We start from the raw sequence: 21322 nt of genomic DNA, 5'->3' as shown, positions 1-21322 counted from the left end.
ATCGCCTTTTGGCTGGACGACTACAGAATGGAGAAGGCGGACGCTTTCGAGGCTCGAGTTGTTTTGGAGAACGGAGCGTACTTCGCCTACCAAAGTCCTTCAAAGTCCACGTGCATCCAGCTTTCCGACTGTCCGAACTGGCAGGCTGCCAAGTCCGTCGGGTGGCGCAACCTCCCCGCGCACTGGTACATCAACTTCTTCCAGAGCGACAACTGCGTCGGCAACGATGGCGACGTGTTCTCGGTTGCTCGTAATAGAGCAATTGATGGCGTGCACACCTTCAGCTCACCCCGCGGAATCAAGTCGATCTACGCCCGGCCGTCCAACGGGAAAATATCGTGGAGTGTGGCTCGCAAGTGCGTCCAGCTTCGGCAGCCTGTCAAGCGAGCTGAGCTGACGCTTACCGATGGAAGTGGGGCCAACAGCTCTGGCGTCGTTCTATCTGACTTCCGCGAAGACATCTCCTTGAATTGGTTTGAGCCGGTCATTGCGGGCTAGTAGTGAAGGATGATATGAACACTTAGCGGTAGTGAACTCAATAAACTACTCGTAGAAACTTACCACAGGCTATTTTGATAGTAGAGAACCCCAGACCGTGGTTTTAAAAGCGCCCATGGTGGTGGATTTTAGCTGAGTATGTGTTATGAATTTGCCCGCTATTGCTGATCTGAGGTTGTTGCTGGATTTCGACACAGACGTCAAGGCCTAACGGCAGGCAATAGCCCAGCGATGAATCATTCTCCTAGTATTCCAGGTGCCATTCGTCGATATCAACTAACGTGTTCTAACGTTACATTGCAGAATGGAGAAATCGGATACATTTGTGGTCTGAATTGTTTTCGAGAACAGAGTTCTCTTCACCTACCAAAGTCCTTTTCTTTCCGACTGCCCGCATTGGCAACCCGCCAAGTCCATCGTGTTGCGAAACCTCCCTGCGAACTGGAACCGATGCGTGCATTCATAGTGACGAGGATGAGTACTACTTCGAAGTACTTCGCTTCTCAACTGATAGCGTGCACACCTTCGCTACATATACACAGTCGATCCGCGACCGACCAAATTTCAGAAAAGTCTCATGGGGGTGTGGCTCGCGAGTGCGTTCAGCTTCGCCATCCTGTCAAACGTGCAGAGTCTACGCTGATCAACAGCTCCGTATGCAGCCTCGGGGAAGAGGTCTCAATGAATTTGTGCGAACCGATCGAAGACTGAGGCACCACCGTGCAGGATTTCTACATACGTAAGACAAATGTATCATTTTTTTTTGGTTGGGTCGGCAGTTAAATCTACTTGATGGTCTGGACGCTCCAAGTTGTTGCCATCCAACAAGCTTCGAGTAACAAGGCCGAAGGCAGAGATAATGTTGCGGGGAGGGCCATCTTCCCTCATTTTTGTTTTTGCTTTGCCCGCGAAAGGGGCGATATAGCATGCCAAACTGGCCGGTCTTTCAGCTCAACTACCAGAACGGCATGCGTCTGCGTTACGACAACCCGTCTGAGCAGTACTGCATGCGGCTTGACACGTGCCCCCACTGGGCGCCATCGACGTGGGTGTCGTGGTAGAATCTCCCAACGCACCAAGTCGGCATCTTCTTCGAGACCAAAGACTGCACGTTTCGCGATGGCAAATACAACTTCAAGACGACTCGAGACCGCGTCGACGGCTGGAAAGAGTTTGAGACGCCAAAGTCCATTCGGTCGTTTAAGTTCGGGGACTACGAGGACGCGTTGCTGGTGCAGAACCTGACGGAGGCGGCTCAGACCTGCAATGTTGCCAAGGCTCGAGCCACATTCGAAGGCCTCGAGGTCAACGACACTGTCGCCAACGCTACGTCCACGATCGAGTTGAGCAGTGCCGAAGGAGGTCTGTCGTCGAACTGGACGAATCTTCTTCCTGTTGAATAGGAGAAACATAGCAGTGCGTAGGCTTTTAGCGGTTGGCACTGCTACCGCTCATATTGAGCACAAGTTCTACCGAAAATCCATGCTTTATTCGTTTGTTGGTAAGAAAAAATGTCAACAACAATGCTTTTTTATTACCTGCTGGCCTAATAGTTTTTTCCTTACTTACGCGGTGGTAAGATTTGGAGAAGCGTTTTTGTTTGAAAGTATCAGAGTTCTAGAATTCCTAGGGATTGCCGTTGTATAGATCGTAGTAAGACAACGCCGATATTACCATCCAATATATCAAGAACTGGCACAAGCACGAACAAGCCCATCGATGTTACCAGATTTTAAGTAGATTTCGTTTTGCTTTGCAACCAAGAGCATCTATCTCCCCACTTCGACGACATGGAAAAGGCCGACAGCTTCGAGCTGCGCGTGGTGCTTGAGAGCGGCGACTACTTCTTGTACCAGAACCCCTCCAAAAGTGTGTGCATCGGGTTTGCAGGTTGCGCCGGCTGGAACAACGCCAAGTCCGTCGCATGGAGAAACCTCCCGGCTCATTGGAGCGTCGACTTCTACCAGAAAGACGGCTGCAGCGGCGTGACCAACGGTGACGTCTACTCCTGGACTGAAAACGAGGCAGGGGACGGTGCGCACTCCTTCAAGACGCCGCAAGCTATTCGATCCATCTACGCGCGGCCGTTGTGGTGCAGTATCCCTTGGAGTGTCGCTCGTCAGTGCGTCCAGCCTCGCCATCCTGCCAAGCGAGCCGAGGCCACGTCGCTGGTCGGCAGTGAGACATCGAGTGGTGCGGGTGACGACGTCAATGCAACCGAGCCGACTGTCGTTGAGTCTGTGGATGAGGGCACCTCATCGAACTGGTCCGAGCCGATTAAGGAGTCGAAGTATTGGGCGATCATGAACTTGGTACTGGGATGAGAAGGGTACTTGGATGGCACCACCACGTGTGGAAGTGGAAGACAGGTTCATCAATGCAATCTGTTGCGTGTCATGAGGTTTGGCTAAGTTTCAATGTAGTTGCTTTACAATATAGTTTACCCACAACACGTTCGTATACCATCACTAGTGTCTACAAGCTATGCTGGTTTCCTTCAGGAACGAGTTTGTTGCCCGTGACTCCAACCGCAGACCAGGATGATTCGGTCTGTGATGCTGGGACGCAACGAAGACGCCGTGCTCAAGGAGAATCTCAAACTCACAGCCACTTTGGTGTCTCACACGTGTGACTTGTCCGTGCACTCAGCTGAGGTTTTGACAGCGCCACTCTCGATGGGAACGCGACGGGCGGCAACACTTCTTCCGAGATGGAGTGGGCCAACGAGGTGGGTTGTCGTCCAACTGGAGCGATGAACTTCCAGATTCATCGGTGGGAGGCTTCTCTGGTGACGCTAATGAAGGTAAAGTTGCGGCCGCGAGTCGCTGGAACCGACTAACCCCAAAGTTGTAGGCAGTGGCCCAACGCACGTCGAAGCTGAAGAAAACTTTGCATTTAGTGGGCATCATTTTAGCATAAAAAGTAGGAATAAACGGAATATATTTCGTCCAGCTCTGTGTTAGCCCTCATGTATGTTACTGCCTCGAGGCAATAATTGTTTTTTGCGTTTTGGGGTTAAGCAAAAGAAGAACAACATTGTTACCGCGGTTGAATTTAAAGAAAACCGCTAACAATGCGAAGCTGCTTCCAAAGGAGCGCAAGTTAGTGCGGCTATATATTTGCAGGCTACATCGAACTCACTGATCGAAGTCACCTTCCACAATGGATTGCTACGGTTCAGCCATTTATCCACGAATCCGCAACGAACCTACAAATTACAGTCCACCTAAGCCTCATTCGATGGCGCAGGCCTTAATTACCTAATTGTGGGCGATTTTAGAGCTGCATTAACAACGTTTAAGGTACGGAGCGCTACCACCCAATGCCCTCCCCGACTCCGAGCGAATTCACTGTCAAATTTGCCAGCGTGAACGCCGATGTCTTGCAAAACTCAGCCATGTACAAGATTTACTCAACGGAAACCATCCATCACGGAATACCCGAATCCGGAAAGCCAGTCATGCTTCTCTATCGTTTGCCATGTTCTTCTACAGCGGCGAAGGATTTTACATGTACACCTCGGACCAAGGGAAGATTAACGCACATCACCCGTTCAGGCAGAGGGGGTCACACACGTCAGTTTGCGCTCCGAAGCAAAAGTAGTGCAGCTATTTTGCTGTTGCCACTGAAGTGGTTTCCGACCGCTTCCATTACGAAGAAACGAAAATGTATTAGATTTTTGTCAAGGTGTAGTACACGTACTTAAGTAGTTACATCTATCTTTTGGTTCAAAAACTCAGGAGAAGGGACTCGTATGCACATTCGAGAATTTTGAACCATTCAGGTAGAACGTTTAGCTGGCGATATCGACATTGTAGTGGTTCCACAAAGAGATCGAAGAATGCATTTGTCGGCTTTCATAATTTGTAGAATCCAGTGCATCAATCCTATCTACTAGAAGTAGATATCATAGAAGTTCTTCTGAACCATATTTTTACCACCCCAAATGCAGGGATTTGAAAAAAAATATCTTGCAGCATTCTAGGTAGTATCCATACTCACAAACTCGGGTAGTGTGTAATACGTAGATACTGTTCATTCACTCTACCCGTGTCTCTCCATCACTTCCCATTTGTCGTACAACCCAGCGGCTTGAATCGTTTTATTGCGGGCGTCAAGAAGAATGCCACTGTCGTCGATCTGCCAAAGATTGAAGTGCTCTTGAAGGGCGGCCACATACGTGAACGCATCCGACTACGTGTGCCGCTCGTTCGACTGCCCCCACTTGCCCGAAGCCTTGCTCGTGATGTGGGCCGATCTCCCGTTGAACAAAGTCGCCGCGTTTTACGAGAGTCCCGACTGCAGCTACCGCCACGGCTACTTGACCTTCCATACCGACTCGTCCCGAACGCATGTCACGGGCGCGCATCCACTGAAGCCTGGCCAGATGATCCGGTCCATGATGTTGGGGCGCAATGAAGATGCTGTGCTCCGGGAGGCACTCACAGCCACTACCAGGCATGCCGAAAATACGATATATATCTATTTTCTCAAGTTAACGAAATACGTATTTGTTTGTATACCAAGGAGAGAAGAAATAAATAATCTGAAGACCCCGTGCTGACGCAGTAAATTATTCAGTAAATTGCTGCAATCGTGTTACCTCATGGGCTCTTACAATCACTGGCAGTGAGCAGTGATTCACTGCCCACGGTCGCCACATCCGTGTTAAGGTTGCTGAACAACATCATTTTAGCATAAAGGGAAAATTTGATGGCGTTAACACAATGAAAATTAGGGGGAAAAACTTCTCAATCATGAAGGATATATTCAACCGCAGAAATAAAATCTAGAAGTTTTGATCTAAGCTGGAATAAATACCGGATAAACCGAGGAGGTATACCTACAATAAAATATTGATTCCGAAAATACAAATATATTTCCGGGCGTATTTATTTTTCGGGATCCCTGGCCACCACTATGTACGTCGACTGCGACGTGTCCAAAACTCTCGTGTCGTGGACACCGGTTCTTTCTCATATTCACGAGACGACCGCGATGGGTGCCAACACTACCGACGGGATCGAGTGGCTGAACGAAGTCAACGCTACTGGTGGGTTATCGTCGAACTGGAGTGACGAACTTCCTGCTTCGGCGGACCATGCTGCTGCTGGAGTTTCGATCGCCACGGCCGCTGGAACCAACTATTCACCAAGCTGCCTGCAGTGACGATCACGTCGTCTTCTGCATCCGACGCGGTGAGCGCTTGCATTTGTGACTTTCATTTTTTTCAAGAACTAGGAAATACACAAAAACACTTGTTTGAGGCCACTGTTATGTTTACTGCTTTTAAAACGCAAAAGGTGCTTGGCAAGTACTAAATGACCGCAAGAGAACAGGATCGTCGGTGTGGCCACCCTGTTTATAATGTAACAGCGTGCACGAGGCTAGATACTAGTATTACATGGCTTACAAAGCAGTAAATAATCGGCACTTGGCATTAGTATTGTACAGTAACAGCGGGCTCTGAATTCATTGATTCGCCTAGCACTAGATTGTTGAAGAGAGCTCAAATGATTACAAGAAGAAGGATGTGGTAATGATACCAAGAGGGATGAAGACGCTTTCGCTTTTTTCAGCTCAGGCCGAAGGAGGCCTCACGTAGTCAGCCTTTCTTTTCTCCTTCCATAGTGTCGTGTATGGTTTGTGTTGTCCCGGCCCCTGAGCGCGGCAGAACACATACGGAAAGTGGGAGAGGAAATCGAGTGTTTGTTGAAATTTTCAGTAGTTGTGTCATAGTTAATGACCTTTCAAACGTTAATATCCTCATTTTATTACTAACTAAGGTATTACTTATAGAACTTACCGGCCTACATGCAGCCCCTGTGGTTGCCACCAACTCGCCCCCAGCTTACCATTGATGAGCTCTACGCAAGCAACGCCTATAATAAGATGCATGTACAGTGTAGCTCGCTCGTCCAGCAAGCACTAGGAGCTCATCCACTCGACCATTGGATAGAAGTGGCACTTTGAACAATACGGTTCCATTCTGTTTTCCGATCGCGAAAACGATTCAACTGCACTTCGCTGTTCGAACAAAGCGCAGACAACCTCCGATACGTTCCGTCGACCTCGCTTGAGATGCGGTTGGCAGTGGTTGGAAAAGCAAGTGCATACAGCCACCTCCATGCGGCGCGACCCAGCAGCTCGTCCGCACTCCAAATTTTGCGTTCGTGGCGACAAGCGCCAATGTCCTCCGTGCATGTGGCTTTGAACGTCACCTTCCTCAGCACCTCGAGCCTGCAGTTCACGCTCAAGTCGGCGTGGAACTGCTGGACCTTTGACGGGTGCGACTACTGGGAGAAGACGAAGACAGCGGCGTGGTCCAACATCCCGGAGACGATGTTCGTGGGCTTCTATGAGTCGACTACGTGCTACGAAGTCGACGACACCAAGAAGGCCCTGTTCGCGCTTAACGGGACCTACACATTCCCGAAGTCAAGGCCTATCCGGTCGGTGATGATCGCTGAATCCAGCGACCCCACTCGTCGACCGCACTTCATCTATTCCAAGTGCCCCGATGCAGAACGCGCGGGGCTCGGATCGACCGACAGCGATGTCAGTGCGTACGTCGTGGGGGCCACCATCACATCGGTAGCAGGTAGCGGACCGTCGTCTAACTGGAATGATGCGCTTCCTAGCGACGACGTTGCGGGTTCAAACGCCTACGACGGTGCGGGCGCATCGGTTTCCGCGCCGTGACAGAGAATGTTGCGAGTCGGTAGTAGTGTAGATTGGTCTCCAAGTTGAATCGACAGTAATTAGCCCATTAGTAAATAAATCTGACGCCGTGAAATGCAAAGAAGACTCAAGATACGACTACGACATGCGCGGTCTCGGGTTCTGTTATTAGAGACTTGATTTACGATGGTAAGGAACGGATTCAAGCGAAGTGTAGCTTTGGTTCCAGCCTTTCATTCTCCATTTTGCACTCTTGAACGCGCTTATCACCGTGGTCATATTGATTCAATGGTGGATTCTTTCCTACGCGTGGTATTTCCCCAGGCGGACAACCTCAAGTACAACGACCCCGGCATTTGGCGCTGCCTGGATTCCAAGAACTGTGACTTCTGGCAACCTGCGCGCTCCATCTCGTGGGTCAACCTCTCCTCCAACCACTTCGCCATGTTCTTCGAGTCGAAGCGGTGTCAGCCGGATGGCAAGTTCGTCTTCGTTTCGACGCCAGGCCTCACTTCCAGCATCAAGAGGTTTCAAAACCCGCAGTCCATCCAGTCGATGATGATCGGCGAGAACCAAAAGTGCACGCACCGCCCTGTGTCGACAACGCAAAAGTGTCCTGCACACTATGAACGCACAATTGATGCCAACACTACATACGAAGTGGAGTGGGGCGACAGCGGACTGTCGTCAAACTGGTACGACGATCTATCGGACGAATAAGTCGCCATGACATTACATCCAGCCATGTTAACATGAAAATGAATGGGACGTTAAATCTATGGTCGATACATGTTCTTGTGCATTGTGTTGTACTCGGGTTTACCTGTCATAACATAGAGTGGGCGGTGGAGGATCTTAATCACAGCTGTGAGTAGCCCTCATTTTAACCAAGCCTCACTAGTTCTCTCCTACCATCACGCCACTTTTCCTTTGTCTCTCTTTGAAGCACTCACTCACTCCCAACACTCGCAAGATGCCGAGGCCCTACCTGCGCGTGACTTTCGTGGACAAGCAGTCGCTGACCATCATGAATCCAAAGCCGTGGACTTGCGTGGAGTTCGGCAACTGCTCGTACTGGCACAAGACGGCCAACATATCGTGGTGGAACCTCTCGAGCAACCAGTACGCCAACTTTTATGAGAGCTCGAGCTGCGTCTCCCAGGTGTACTTCCACTACATCTCGGATCGCAAGGGCTACGCTGCCGGACTTATCAGGATCAACAAGAAGAAGGAGCGGTTCATGCGCTCCATGATGGTCGGAAAAATGTCGACCGTGTTCCGCCAGCCTACCATCACCTACGTGAGCGCCTGCCCCAAGAGTTCGAGCGGCAAAGAGGCGGACAACATCTCGGCGAATGGGTGTGGAAGATGATCTCGACAACACGGAGATTTCTTCTACCTGACTGTCAGTCATTCGCTGCAATATACGAATGGGAAGGTACATGTAAGCCACCAGTCGTAGTGATCACCACGTTCGAGTTTCACGCCAGTGCAGAAGATAAAAATAATAATTCCTGATCCCTTTCCGCCATCGCTCGTCTTGAAAGATGCGCCCTGTGGGAGTTCCCATTTTGCGGGCTGAGTATTATATATATAGCTGGTCGTCCTGTGATGGCGCCGATAAAATTGGCGGTCGAGTTTGGATAGAAGTCTGCGACGTTTAGCACGAGTGGCCTCACTTACTATTGCGTGACGCTACCAGCCTGCTCATCTTACCTGGCAGCCAGCGACGTCGATCTCTTTGGCAGAACCTGCCAGCGAACCAGTTCACAACCTATTACGCGACCGAAACCTGCTCTCGCCCACAACTTCCAGAGCTCCCAGGAGATTCGGTCGTTCATGCTTGGGGATGTAGGCAACCCGCTCTTCTTGGGTCGGGAGAAGCACGAGTTCGACGATACCTGCAAGCAGTGTGACCGTGGTGTACACGGTGTGGCGCACAGCATGGTGTTCGGTGACAAGGGCGGTGCGGCTGGTGACGGGAGATGCTGCAGTCACCGACGCTATTGAAGTTGCTGGAAGTGTCGACGGCGGCCGTGGAAGATCGCCGTGGAGAGAGGACACGGCGGAGAGAAGCAGAAGAAGACTATGGGGGCAAGGAGAGGCGACATTGGATCCAAAACGAGCTGATGGAAGGCCGCGACGGGTGAGGGTCCCCTTGAAGATCGCGCAGTAGTCTAGGTTTTAGTATAGGCTTAGCCAGGGGAGCTCTGGAACGTGCGGCCGACCGCTCCACCTCCCAGTTGCGATTTGGACGAGAAGAGTCTAAGTTAAACAGCTAATCTACTACGCGAGGGGCTCTGCGGCAGGAGTGCCGGCCCTTCCCAACAACACAAGAGGTCTCTCAGCGTTCTGTTCTGCGGCGGTGGCCCTATACTGCGTGGGACGTCGGCGGAGCGTGCGAGCAATTGCGAGGTACGGCCCGAGTAGTTACGGAGTGAGTCAAGATGGGTTGATGTAGCGTCTAGAGTGGCTGGGGCGTGGTTAGGTGTCTATCGGTGACGCCCCGACCGAGTGGACGGTGGACCTGGAGCGCGTCAAGCGTAAACAGGAAGGGTCCTCGTTCTTGCATGTTTACATGTTCGGATTGATAGGCGTAGGAGCAGGCCCACAGACCTGTCCGAGGTTGTCGGCTGTCTAAGAACGCTCCTTCCCTAAGCCGGTCTCTATCTACGCCTCTGCCCTAGCTCCTACTCTCGCCAAAGTGCCTGCTCCCTCTAGTTGGACTCTGCGTTTGAGCAGCGTAGTGGCCGGAGAGCCGACAGGGAGAACAACGACTACGCACGTCGACCGTCAACTTTCTTGGGTGGTTGTCCTATCAGTTCCAAGGAGCGCACAAATACCACAAGTGGGAACGTCTTTGTTACGTGCATTTGAATAAAGGGAACTGCTTTAGGGATATTATTAAAAAAAAGAAGTCGTGAAACCCCGTATCAATCTGCATGCATGACTTGTGAAGCACATGCGATGCATTTAGGACATGCGTGTTTTCACGATCCCCAAGACCTACTGTGCGTGCACTTGCCTCTCGTGTACGTTGTCTTCTCGAGTTTTGCATTACGTGATTTTCAAATAAGATGAACGGTATGAGAGCTCACTTTTCCCGTTTGACGGGTGCTGGAAACACGTAGGTGGCAACACTGGGTGCCCCACTTTTTTGGATACGGTTTTTCACGAAAAACGGTTCTTCTAAAAGCCTCTCTAATGGGCGTTAATTCGCTACGCGCTCGTATTGAAAACCCTGCGGGTATTTTCTGAAATATATTTTGGGTAGTTGTTTGGTTCCGCAGGATCGTCATGGTATTGCAACACATTTTTATGAGTTTATCCGCAATGATTTTGATTTTGGCTTTTTATCTTACTGCTTAAGTGGAGACCCAATCATTTAGATAAAAAGCGTATATACTTCCAAGAAGTACATCACCGGAGCGTTTCTTTCAAGAATTAAAATCCATAGCGCTTCATATAAGTACCGCACACCGAAGTATCCTATTCGTCGGGAATAACTTCGTTCCCTTCCGATATCGGCTGACCACCCCAGACAATACCAGCACCACCACGCTCATTTGCAGCAACTTCCGTCTCCTCTTTGCCGCCGGGGGGGGGGGGGGGGCTTGGGACAGGCGCTGGTGTAGGAGAACGATGATCGATCATATGTGAGCGATACCTTCTCGAGGATTCACTAACGTCATTCGCACGATTGGCCTCGACATTTCGCCAGCGTCAGGTTGGAGCTTGAAAGAGAAAACCAAAGTGAAAGTGATGAGTTTTCAAGAGCGACTCGTGCGCGCTGGAGTTCTTCGCATATGGCGCGCAATGAATATCAGCCGAGCTGCTGAACGCGACTACAAAGTACACATACTAATTCAAGTGAATCTCACTAAATAATTATTTGGGCTTTGAAGCTTTGTGGGTCCTGAAGAAAATTTAGAAATAATACCTTGATTGCATTTTGCACTAGCAACCAGAGAGAATAGCAACATAAGATTGCGTAGTTTTACCAGTTTTATCGTCTAACAAAACTTACGAAGGTTCCATCTCTTTTGCTATGTCGGAACAGGATCGGACCAGTTTGTGGACAAACCTCCAGTGATCCACGTGATCTCATTACTGGACATTGAGTTGTTCTCATCGTCCGTGGTAAAAACGCGCTCCATGGCATAGTTGCAGGCATTGCGGATGAACGATGGTCGACGTCCGTAGTCGTTTTCCCCGATCATAAACGACCGAATCGCTTGCGGGCTCCGAAAGCTGTGGGTGCCGTTCACCTGTCCAACTTCCGAGATGTAGTAGAACTTGCCTGCGGTGCGGCAGGTGTCTGTCGTATAAAACATCACGAACTTGCTCACTGGCAGGTTCTGCCAAGAGACCGAATTCGCTGGTTTCCAAGTAGAGCAAGCAGTCAGCGTCATGCACAGGTACGTGCTCTCGCTCGTACTGTAGGCCACGGAGTCCTTCGGAACAAAATCGACAGTCAGCTTCGTTAGCGCCATCACAGGTCGGATGGGCGGGCGGTCTTCTTGCGCAAGAAATGGGAAATGTCCAAGATGTCTATAACTTATCGCAGTTTCTTTCACAGGCGTGCCATTCATAACCGAGAGATCCGTCTTGCAATCCACTGTTCAAAATTTGAGTTTTGGTCTGGCTCACTGGCACGGAATCCTTATTAGTTCTACCCGTTTAGTATGCATTGGCAACATTGCCGCGAGTGGCTATTCGACGTCACTCCTGACTGAACCGCTGCGATCTCAGTTTTCGAGTTGAATTTAAATCTGGATGGCGTGGCACTTTCGCTCGAGCCGCTCATTCTAGGTGACCTGCATTATTCTTGCTTGCAGAACTATTTGATTCTCTCAAGCACGATGAAAGTTCTAGCAGAGTTAGTGCAGTTTACATGTACTACCAGCCCAATTCTTCCAGTTGTACGTTGTATACTTCAAACTATAATGAAACCTGCGCATGGTGCCATCGTTGGGTTTACCTGTACTATGAGATATTGAAATCAGTGAATGCTGGAGGATCTAATCACAGCTAGTAGGACCTCTCACTAGCCAAGCCTCACACGTTCTTCTCAACAGCACACCACTTTCCTTTTTGCTCTCTTTCAGACTTCCACCTCAACGCTCACAATATGCAGAGGCCGTACATGCGCGTGACTTTCGTGGACCAGCAGTCGCTGACGATGATGAATCCGAAGCCGTTCACGTGCGCCGGGTTCGGCACCTGCTCGTACTGGCACAGGACGAGCGCTGTGTCGTGGATGAACATCTCGAGCGACCTGTCCTGCTACTTCTTCGAGGACGAGAACTGCAAGACCGATGGCTACTACTTCATCTCGAGCTGCAAGCGCTACGCTGGCGAGTACAAGTTCAAGAAAGACAAGCCGTCCATACGCTCCCTGATGCTCTCAGAACTGACGCCCGCGTACCGTGGGCATTCCATCGACTACATGAGCGCTTGCCCCAAAATGCGCAAAGAGGCGGGAGGCATCACGGCGAACGACACGGACACGCGTATTGTGTGGGGGATGGACGATGAATCGGGAGGCCTATCATCGAATTGGAACGACGCTCTTCCCGACAACGCGCAGTCGTAGTGTTCACAACGTTCTAGTTCGATGTCTGCGCGGAAGATAGGAAGGACATCTCATCATTTGGAATACTTCGAAGCACTAACTTTTATTTCGAAACAATTGATTCACGCCTTGCATCATCCGTGCGTCTGTGACTAATATAATTATAATAACTGTCGGGCTGTTGTTCATTTCCCATTTCGCGGGCTGAGTAGCTGGTCGGCCTGTGATGTTGTCGATCAAACTGACGGTGGACTTTGAGGGGAGGGGTCTCCGTTGTCTAGGACGCTTGGCGTCACGTACCTGTGCTTGACTCTGCCTAACTGCGCTACCTGGCAGCCCGCGACGTCGATCTCTTGGCAGAACCTGCCAGCGAACATGTTCGCAACGTACTATGAGACCGAGACGTGCCGCACCGGAGGCAAGTTCTTCTACATCTCGGACGTGGGGACAGTCAACGGCACCCACAACTTCAAGAGCTCTCAGGCCATTCGGTCGTTCATGCTTGGGGAGAACAACGGCTACGCGCGTCCACCGTCAATTGCCTTCCCTGCCTGCGTCACTGCCAAGGAACGCGCAACGACAATGGGCAATGATTCAAACTCCGGCGATATGTACGAGGTCACGTGGAGCACCGAGGGATCTGGAGGTTTGTCGGCGAACTGGTCCGATGCTCTCCCTGATACCACGGTGACGGTAAACGTGTCGTAGGACGAAGAAGACTATGGACGGGTCGAACTGCTCCTTGTTTCAGCTGATAGTTTCGTATGAGCACGTAGTAACAGACGATAAAAGCTGCGAATATTGGTTTTCTTCTTCTTTCATCCCTTTACATGTGCATTCGGTGATTATAATGCCCGAATGGACACAGTCACCACGTATGATGAGGTTATCTCCCCCACTATGTTTTAGCTTTAAAAGTAAACTAGCCAACGCCTTGGACTACCGGATAAAGCGCCCAACCAATTGGTTTCTGTGGTCTCTTGCTCCATGGGATGTACCATTTCTCAAAATTTAGCGAATGATGTCGGAGGCGGGGTAGCTCTACAACAACAAAAACAAAGTCTCGTTCACGACTCACACGACCGTGAATTATAGACCTCAACGAAAGAAATAAATCGGCAATCAGATTGCAAACCAAGGCGTACACGCTATCGAACAGGGTTGTTCATAATCATAGTGTCTTCTAATTGAGGGTTTGCCACTCAATTTTCAAGCAGCACCGGCCATTTGGGAGCAATCCTGCTATTGACAGCCGTCGTCATCGACTTACCCCAGTTTCTGAAGCTCTGATCGCAACAACCCCTCCCCCTAGATGTTGGATCTATGTTGCAAAATATTCGTAAAGATTCATACAGTAAGATAGCGCAAATTTTGCGTTGAACGGTAATTCCTGGAAAGACAGTCGTATTTTTTGTGCAAAGTACGTAGCACAATATTTCCTCCTACAAGTTCATCTTGACCTCACGCTTGCGGGTGGTCAACTTGGAAGTTTGCAGTTTTAAAAACATGTAGGAGGTCCCAGTCACGACGCAGACAATATATAGGATCTGCTGCCTCACTGGTGTCAACCCACCACTCACTCTTGAACTTCTCGCCAAGGACCTCCGCGATCGTCACAGGCTTCGCCAACATTCCGCTGAAATCCACTCGTTTTTCAGTAGCGGCACCAACCCCGCTATTGTTGCACTCCCTGAAGTAAACGTTTGCGGTGTTGTTGTCCTCCCACAACTCCCAGCCAGCAGGATTAATAACCTCGCTGAGCTCACTGTTCTGAAAGATGACCCGAGCGTAAGGCTGCCATGGGCGACCGAGGTAAACCGTTCCAGGAGCAGCCAAGCCGGACACGCGCGCGTTATTGAAGACGAACGTCGACGGGTTGGTATCGGAGTTTCGGCCATTTGCGGTGAAATGACCCTCATCGAGAGCCACGATGTCGCACGATTCGAACCACGCATTCGCGACCTGGCCGAAGATGAAGTCTATGGCACCGCTGATGTACGACTTGGCATACAGATTGGCGCCCTTGTTCGCATACAGCGTATCCTGATAAAATAAAAGTTTTAGCATTATTACCCATCTGACAATAATGAACAAAACAAAGAAAATAAAAATACATGATAGCACATGCGTAAACTCCGGAGTTGGTGGTGACAACTGAGACGGCGAGCGCCTGCCCGCCTCTCTCGATCTTGCCTGCCATGTTCGCAACATTGAGGTTGTAGACCTTGACGTTGTCCGTCCCGAGGCGCAGCGTGGTGGTGAGTTCGTTGCGATGCTGGTAGATCGTTGGAGGGATGTCCTACTGGGCCAAGGCGTGGGTGATAGTCACCTCATTGGCTGCGTACGACGTGGTGTCACTCGTGTAGCCTTGCACGACCAGTGAGCCGTTGAGTTTCGGGATGATCACTTGCTCTTCGTACACACCAGAAATACGAAGAGAGGGTGTTCCGCCGTCGTGTTCGGAAGCTTGGCCACACTACCGCTACGGTGCGGTCGCTACCGCTATATGCACCCGTGGCGTCGACGACGATGGCATCCGCTGGAGGATGGATACGAGTGTTGGGTCCGCTGCATGCACCTTTGACGGTGGCGATAAGGCCGGCAAGAGCGAAGAGGGGAGCAAAAATCTGCATTATCGAGTTGGGTGGAGTCTGAAGAAGATATTTCAAAATGAGCAGTTGCTTAGAGCCGTACTCAGAGCGCTGGGCTACCCACGACACTACATAAAACACAGCTGGCCTCAGATGTTTACAAGGTTAACGGGTATGCACGGATTACTTGAGAGCGCTTAGGAGCGTATATTGTTTTAGATTAAACGAAGTTCCCAGCCGCGTATCGTACATGTGTGATTGAACCGTACCACTCGATGATTGTGCAGCAGGATAATTACGCAGTTGATACAGAAACGAGGGTGATTATGCAGTAGATTCGAAATGCCATGCTTATGCGGTGCTCAACTCAATCTTCACTATTGCCGAAATATCGTTGAGTGTAGAAACACAAGCGAAACTATCTGAATCGAAGTTTTTTTTTCCATAAAGGGATCAATCCGAAGTTTGCTGTTTTGTTGTATAATCATTTCTTAAATCTCAACTCTACTTTGGAAACATCAATAGAAACCCTTTAAAAAACAATGGAAAACATAATACTCCGGGTGGTCTGTTTTTCATCCGTCGTGTTGAGTTCGTGGAAAATACTACCGAAGTATCCTATTCGTCGGGAATAACGTCGTTCCAGTTTGATGATAGTCCTGCGATATCGGCTGACTCATCATCAACACCCCAGGCAATACCAGCACCACCATGCTCATTTGCAGCAACTTCCGTCTCCTCTTTGCCGCCGGAGGGGGGGGGGTCTTGGGACAGGCGCTGGTGTAGGAGAACGATGACCGATCATATGTAAGCGATACCTTCTCGACCATCATCGTAGCTGATCGATCGTGCCTTCGTGACCTCGAGCGAACCATTCGCACAGCCCTATCGGTCCGAAGTGTAATGGTAGACAGAGCTCGTCTTGTGCTATTCCACGCATGCCCACGGCTTGGGATTCACTAACGTCATCCGCATGATTGGCCTCGATATTTCGCCAGCGTCAGGTTGGAGCTTGAAAGAGAAAACCAAAGTGAAAGTGATGAGTTTTCAAGAGCGACTCGTGCGCGCTGGAGTTCTTCGCATATGGCGCGCAATGAATATCAGCCGAGCTGCTGAACGCGACTACAAAGTACACATACTAATTCAAGTGAATCTCACTAAATAATTATTTGGGCTTGAAGCTTCGTGGGTCCTGAAGAAAATTTAGAAATAATACCTTGATTGCATTTTGCACTAGCAACCAGAGAGAATAGCAACATAAGATTGCGTAGTTTTACCAGTTTTATCGTCTAACAAAACTTACGAAGGTTCCATCTCTTTTGCTATGTCGGAACAGGATCGGACCAGTTTGTGGACAAACCTCCAGTGATCCACGTGATCTCATTACTGGACATTGAGTTGTTCTCATCGTCCGTGGTAAAAACGCGCTCCATGGCATAGTTGCAGGCATTGCGGATGAACGATGGTCGACGTCCGTAGTCGTTTTCCCCGATCATAAACGACCGAATCGCTTGCGGGCTCCGAAAGCTGTGGGTGCCGTTCACCTGTCCAACTTCCGAGATGTAGTAGAACTTGCCTGCGGTGCGGCAGGTGTCTGTCGTATAAAACATCACGAACTTGCTCACTGGCAGGTTCTGCCAAGAGACCGAATTCGCTGGTTTCCAAGTAGAGCAAGCAGTCAGCGTCATGCACAGGTACGTGCTCTCGCTCGTACTGTAGGCCACGGAGTCCTTCGGAACAAAATCGACAGTCAGCTTCGTTAGCGCCATCACAGATCGGTTGGTTGGTCTTCTTGGGCACAAAACGGGAAATGACCAAAAGGCCGAGAAAATTTACACAGTGTTTTTCACAGACATGGTGCAATCCACGGTTTCGAACTGTGTCTGCCCGAAAGGCCGAAGATAATTTAGTTTTGGTCTGGCTCACTGACATGGAACCTTAATCCCATCCAGTTACGATGCATTGGCAACATTACCGCTATTCTACAAATTTCATCCATCCGACATCACGCCTGAGTGAACCCCTGCTTTCTCGGTTTTGGAGGTGAAGTTAAATCTGGATGGTGTTCCACTTCCGCTCGAGTCGCTCATTCTAGGTGAGCGAATTTACCATCCTGCAGTCTCCGCGCTTATGGCACCCTTTCATTTTCCCTCAACAAGGATGAAATATTTAGAAGTGAAACAAGAACACCACCCACAAACACCGATTACCAGTAAAATTCATGCGTGTGGAGCTTCTCGGCTTTGCTTTGGCGTCCTTCACTTTCCATCTTGCTATTTAAGAAATGGCAGTCGCTGGAGTTCGAACCGTCAATGGCGTGGACCTGTGGTACGACGCTGCAACACGAGTGTGTACGACGTTCTCGCACTGCAGCGCTTGGGCCAACTCGGAACGAGTGAATTGGCGCGTTGTTCCCGGGGCGGTGAGCATCTGGTTCTACTCGGACGACGACTGCAAGGGCAAAATCGTGTTCGCGTCGCCCATCGGACAAGCCTCCGGCACGTCGGTGCTCACGAGCAGCTCCGCGGGGGTCGCCATCAGGTCGCTCATGGCAGTGGGGACCTCGATGGATCCGTTGCGTGGCGTCGTCAGCGAATGCTACTTTAACCTCAATGACTATCACGAGCGCAGCGATGTGATTAACGGGTCGACGTCTGCCAACTTCTCGGGCACTGGATCGCAGTCGGGAGACATCTCGGCAAACTGGCATGAACCGTTGCCGCACAACTAGGATGGGGTCAACATGACAAGGCCCTCGAGAACATAAAACATCTAACATGAAAACCAATCCATGCCAATAATAGGGGGTTTCAGTTAATAATTTCTTCATGAGCTCATTCCTTCAAGGAATAAGCCTCCGGAGGGTCATTCCTTGGGCTGGGAAGATTTGTGTCGTTTTTTATACTAACCCCCCCCACATGAAAATCATCCCTTGTTTTCGGTTTTCTCTTGTGCTCATTCCTGCAAGGAATAATTCCCCTACTTATTTCTGTTTGTTTGTGTGTGTGTGTTTTTTTTGAACAAGATATCGAGTATATCGTCCGAGTTATTGTAGGTGATGTCATCACCGTGTGTCAAACCCCTCACCCTTTTAACGTGGTTAGATTCACTACCGTACGGGAGGGTTTTCATTGAGCTTACCGATTCTCACAGCTTGGTCATCACTTCTAGAATTGTTTCAAGCCCTGAAGAACCAAAGTGTACGCATGGCAATCGCGAAGGCAGGAATTGTGACGCTTCCGCAGATTCCGCTCATGTTCGAGGCTCCTACTTCCGTGTGCACCTCCTTCTACAAGAGCAAGGGCTGGGGCCCTGCCAGTCGAGTCGTGTGGGAGCACCTGCCATCGACTGCAGTTTGTGTCTTTTATCTCGACGGAAGCTGCAGCATCCCCGTTTTCGTCTCGCCACCACTGGAAACGACGGGGTTCTTCCAAATGGAGTCGGAGGCAACGCCCGAAGGAGTGAGCATCGAGTCCTTCACGGTGATTTCTTACGCAAAATACTTAGGGCATCCTACTTAAGCTTTCGAGTTCAAATAAAGCTCAACTTGTCGTCTATGAAGAAAAGCATACCTACGAGTACGCGGTTCTTTTCATAGCTCCGGAATAGCATCAAACCAGTTTGTGGACATACACCTACGAGAATATTTTCATTGGACTTGTCGGTTGCATATCGCCATACAGCTTGGACGTCACTTTTAGAATTGATTCAAGCGAGCGTATTTAAAAGGGAAGGAGGAGGACGGCGCGGAGCGCGTATTTGGCAAACATGCATGACGTGACATCAATTCCAGGATCTCAATGGACATCAATGATGTCCATTGAGGTCCTGGACTTGCTTGATAACAAATATACACGCGGTTACAGGTGTCATGCGAAGTAGTACTGCTTACTTATTAAACAGAGTGTTGTGCAAGTAATCTTATTACCTACGGTGATATGAACAACACTTTTTATAAAACTGGACTCAGTCTGCCAATCCGTTTCCTTGACTTCTGAGCGCTTGCTCACCATTACTCAAAACTCGCCGTATTGCACAATGTCCGAGATTGAGGTGTTAGCTCAACCTGCAAGCTCTTCGGCAACGACGATATCGCGTAAACGACGCTCACCACCACCACGCGTTTCGAGACGCCTTGTGGAAGTGTGGAACGACATCCAGATCGAAAGCCAAAGCACCTACTTCATTGAGCGCCTCGAGAGTCTCGACTACTATCGCAAAACGACATCGTTCCGGAGGGCTGTCGCCATCTGCGTCTTTTCTCCGATTCCAGCATCAACAATTGCTGTGCTACTCGAGTGTTTGCCGCTGCAATCGCCGTCGGAAGGGTGGAGGGCCAACTGGGATTTCTGGCTTCGTCTTTTCGTGATTCATCTCGTTTTGGGCTTTGTAGTAAACTCTCAAATGATCTGTCTGATCCCAGACCTCCAGTTCACGATGGTGAAGAGAGTGGCTATCGCAGTCGGACTTAGCATCGCATTTTTGGGGGCTTGTCTGCTAGCTTCAGTCAAGATTGGCTTCCCAGTGCCGTTCATGCTGCAACTCACGCCGGAATTTACAACGCAATCATGATTCGGTTGGTCCTGGGCTCAGCTCTTTTTGCACAGAACTCCCCGTTGAAGACTGACTTCGACAGATACAACCGCTTTTTCTTGGCATTTATGACGCTTAACACCCTGAACCCGGTCTACAAAGTCCTGTACGAGCATATTCCGGAGGCGAATCGAGAAATCGCAGTTTTCATTCTACCAATTTGGAAGTTCGCGGCGAAACATTTCTTGGTGAAAGCCACACGTGAACTGGAGGACATCATGCTGATGCAGGTGGCGCTGTGTGTGGATTTAAATTATCCTCGCTCTTGATTTCGGTGTGTATGTCGACGTCAAAGTCCCTTTCGTTGATGATCCTATTCGTCGCAGTAAGCACGGCTCAATCGTTGCTGGAGCTTCGGTCTAAAGTGCTAATAGTCGAGCGCTGCTGCTGCTCGTGGGCCAGCATCGAAATTCCCAACCTCATCTCCGCAAAAAGTATCCCTTTTCTGACTCGACCAATCTGTTGACGATTGTTCTTGAGTCGACACAAGATTCTGCTTTCTTCCCTCCGAACTCGCTCGAGAACGTGAGACTGGGCGTGTTTACCGTACCCGCTCACTGCAGGAGCGCTCGAAAGGCTGCAGGCTCTTGAAAAACTGGGTGTGTATAGCCACAAAGACGAACATCTTCAGGTGACCTCGCTACGGCGTCTTTCGCGACATCGAAAGGCTGTAATTGCACCGAGCAAAATAGCATCAACCAAGCTTCAATCAGGTCGGAGTAATTCCTTCCTGGCCAACGCAGATCGATCGAAAGAAATTGTTTCTCAAGGTGTGCGGCTCCTATCCCATTCCAAATACGTGGTGCTTGTCCAGTACGTTGAGTGCATCGTTCCGATCATTTCTTGGTGTACAAGTCGATTCTCGAGCATCTACCGAATGTTGTGTATTATCCTGGTGGTGGCGGCAACTGGGATAGGACATGAGTGACAAACGTATCGCTGTTTTCACTGCTGGAGGTCGGTTTGTTTTGTCTTTCGCAGCATTTGTACGACGCAAGTTCGTATTTTCACCAATACAGCAGCTGGCGTTCGTGCTTGAAACGGAGTTTCATCCTGTGCAAGCAATCCTGTTTGGTCTGATCCTAAGTGTTTTGCAATACGAGCTGAAGCACTTTGGTACGTAGTCGCATGAGACCCCCCGGAAAATGGTTCTGATCGTTGTTGTCTACATGTTTGCTTCCGCAGGCGCGGATTTCAGTCTTCGTTTCGAGTGGGTCCATGGCACAATCTGATAAACAAGATACTTTTACACAAAATAGTCATTAATGCCTTCACACGCTGCACACATGCAATCGAGAGTTGCATTTACCCGATTTCATTGTTGTACTGGCAGTTTCAAAAACTACGCCAAGACCGCAACGGCGGCTAGACTCGTTCACCGTTG

General features: G+C 49.8%; 13 protein-coding genes across 13 annotated transcripts; 10 read left to right on the top strand and 3 right to left on the bottom strand.

The window, feature by feature from the left end:
• Nucleotides 1–27: 27 nt before the first annotated feature.
• PHYSODRAFT_504546 (hypothetical protein) lies at nucleotides 28–498 on the top strand (the record flags this gene model as incomplete). The annotated part of the gene is made up of 1 exon (XM_009528408.1): nucleotides 28–498. The coding sequence occupies one exon, from the start codon at nucleotides 28–30 to the stop codon at nucleotides 496–498; it is 471 nt and encodes a 156-aa protein (XP_009526703.1).
• Nucleotides 499–1424: 926 nt separating this feature from the next.
• Nucleotides 1425–1901, top strand: PHYSODRAFT_262452 (hypothetical protein; the record flags this gene model as incomplete). Its single annotated transcript, XM_009528407.1, has 2 exons — nucleotides 1425–1547; nucleotides 1638–1901. The coding sequence occupies 2 exons, from the start codon at nucleotides 1425–1427 to the stop codon at nucleotides 1899–1901; spliced, it is 387 nt and encodes a 128-aa protein (XP_009526702.1).
• Nucleotides 1902–2288: 387 nt separating this feature from the next.
• Nucleotides 2289–2822, top strand: PHYSODRAFT_500496 (hypothetical protein; the record flags this gene model as incomplete). The annotated part of the gene is made up of 1 exon (XM_009528406.1): nucleotides 2289–2822. The coding sequence occupies one exon, from the start codon at nucleotides 2289–2291 to the stop codon at nucleotides 2820–2822; it is 534 nt and encodes a 177-aa protein (XP_009526701.1).
• A 3865-nt stretch (nucleotides 2823–6687) lies between these two features.
• On the top strand, nucleotides 6688–7200 carry PHYSODRAFT_331578 (hypothetical protein; the record flags this gene model as incomplete). The annotated part of the gene is made up of 1 exon (XM_009528405.1): nucleotides 6688–7200. One exon carries the CDS (start codon nucleotides 6688–6690, stop codon nucleotides 7198–7200), a length of 513 nt encoding a protein of 170 aa, XP_009526700.1.
• A 267-nt stretch (nucleotides 7201–7467) lies between these two features.
• PHYSODRAFT_331577 (hypothetical protein) lies at nucleotides 7468–7899 on the top strand (the record flags this gene model as incomplete). Its single annotated transcript, XM_009528404.1, has 1 exon — nucleotides 7468–7899. One exon carries the CDS (start codon nucleotides 7468–7470, stop codon nucleotides 7897–7899), a length of 432 nt encoding a protein of 143 aa, XP_009526699.1.
• A 253-nt stretch (nucleotides 7900–8152) lies between these two features.
• Nucleotides 8153–8551, top strand: PHYSODRAFT_501431 (hypothetical protein; the record flags this gene model as incomplete). The annotated part of the gene is made up of 1 exon (XM_009528403.1): nucleotides 8153–8551. The coding sequence occupies one exon, from the start codon at nucleotides 8153–8155 to the stop codon at nucleotides 8549–8551; it is 399 nt and encodes a 132-aa protein (XP_009526698.1).
• Nucleotides 8552–11225: 2674 nt separating this feature from the next.
• Nucleotides 11226–11672, bottom strand: PHYSODRAFT_500422 (hypothetical protein; the record flags this gene model as incomplete). The annotated part of the gene is made up of 1 exon (XM_009528402.1): nucleotides 11226–11672. One exon carries the CDS (start codon nucleotides 11670–11672, stop codon nucleotides 11226–11228), a length of 447 nt encoding a protein of 148 aa, XP_009526697.1.
• A 638-nt stretch (nucleotides 11673–12310) lies between these two features.
• Nucleotides 12311–12775, top strand: PHYSODRAFT_262413 (hypothetical protein; the record flags this gene model as incomplete). The annotated part of the gene is made up of 1 exon (XM_009528401.1): nucleotides 12311–12775. The coding sequence occupies one exon, from the start codon at nucleotides 12311–12313 to the stop codon at nucleotides 12773–12775; it is 465 nt and encodes a 154-aa protein (XP_009526696.1).
• A 270-nt stretch (nucleotides 12776–13045) lies between these two features.
• Nucleotides 13046–13462, top strand: PHYSODRAFT_502203 (hypothetical protein; the record flags this gene model as incomplete). Its single annotated transcript, XM_009528400.1, has 1 exon — nucleotides 13046–13462. A coding segment is annotated over one exon (417 nt), but the record flags the coding sequence as incomplete, so codon positions are not given.
• An 851-nt stretch (nucleotides 13463–14313) lies between these two features.
• PHYSODRAFT_262481 (hypothetical protein) lies at nucleotides 14314–15164 on the bottom strand (the record flags this gene model as incomplete). Its single annotated transcript, XM_009528399.1, has 3 exons — nucleotides 14314–14831; nucleotides 14869–15053; nucleotides 15084–15164. Coding segments are annotated over 3 exons (784 nt in total), but the record flags the coding sequence as incomplete, so codon positions are not given.
• A 1503-nt stretch (nucleotides 15165–16667) lies between these two features.
• On the bottom strand, nucleotides 16668–17114 carry PHYSODRAFT_501516 (hypothetical protein; the record flags this gene model as incomplete). Its single annotated transcript, XM_009528398.1, has 1 exon — nucleotides 16668–17114. One exon carries the CDS (start codon nucleotides 17112–17114, stop codon nucleotides 16668–16670), a length of 447 nt encoding a protein of 148 aa, XP_009526693.1.
• A 515-nt stretch (nucleotides 17115–17629) lies between these two features.
• Nucleotides 17630–18076, top strand: PHYSODRAFT_262495 (hypothetical protein; the record flags this gene model as incomplete). Its single annotated transcript, XM_009528397.1, has 1 exon — nucleotides 17630–18076. One exon carries the CDS (start codon nucleotides 17630–17632, stop codon nucleotides 18074–18076), a length of 447 nt encoding a protein of 148 aa, XP_009526692.1.
• A 475-nt stretch (nucleotides 18077–18551) lies between these two features.
• On the top strand, nucleotides 18552–18866 carry PHYSODRAFT_300633 (hypothetical protein; the record flags this gene model as incomplete). Its single annotated transcript, XM_009528396.1, has 1 exon — nucleotides 18552–18866. The coding sequence occupies one exon, from the start codon at nucleotides 18552–18554 to the stop codon at nucleotides 18864–18866; it is 315 nt and encodes a 104-aa protein (XP_009526691.1).
• Between the last annotated feature and the right edge of the window lie 2456 nt (nucleotides 18867–21322).

Source organism: Phytophthora sojae, assembly GCF_000149755.1.
Source record: "Phytophthora sojae unplaced genomic scaffold PHYSOscaffold_4, whole genome shotgun sequence".
Taxonomy (NCBI): domain Eukaryota; phylum Oomycota; class Peronosporomycetes; order Peronosporales; family Peronosporaceae; genus Phytophthora; species Phytophthora sojae.
This window is presented reverse-complemented; position numbering and strand designations above follow the sequence as displayed.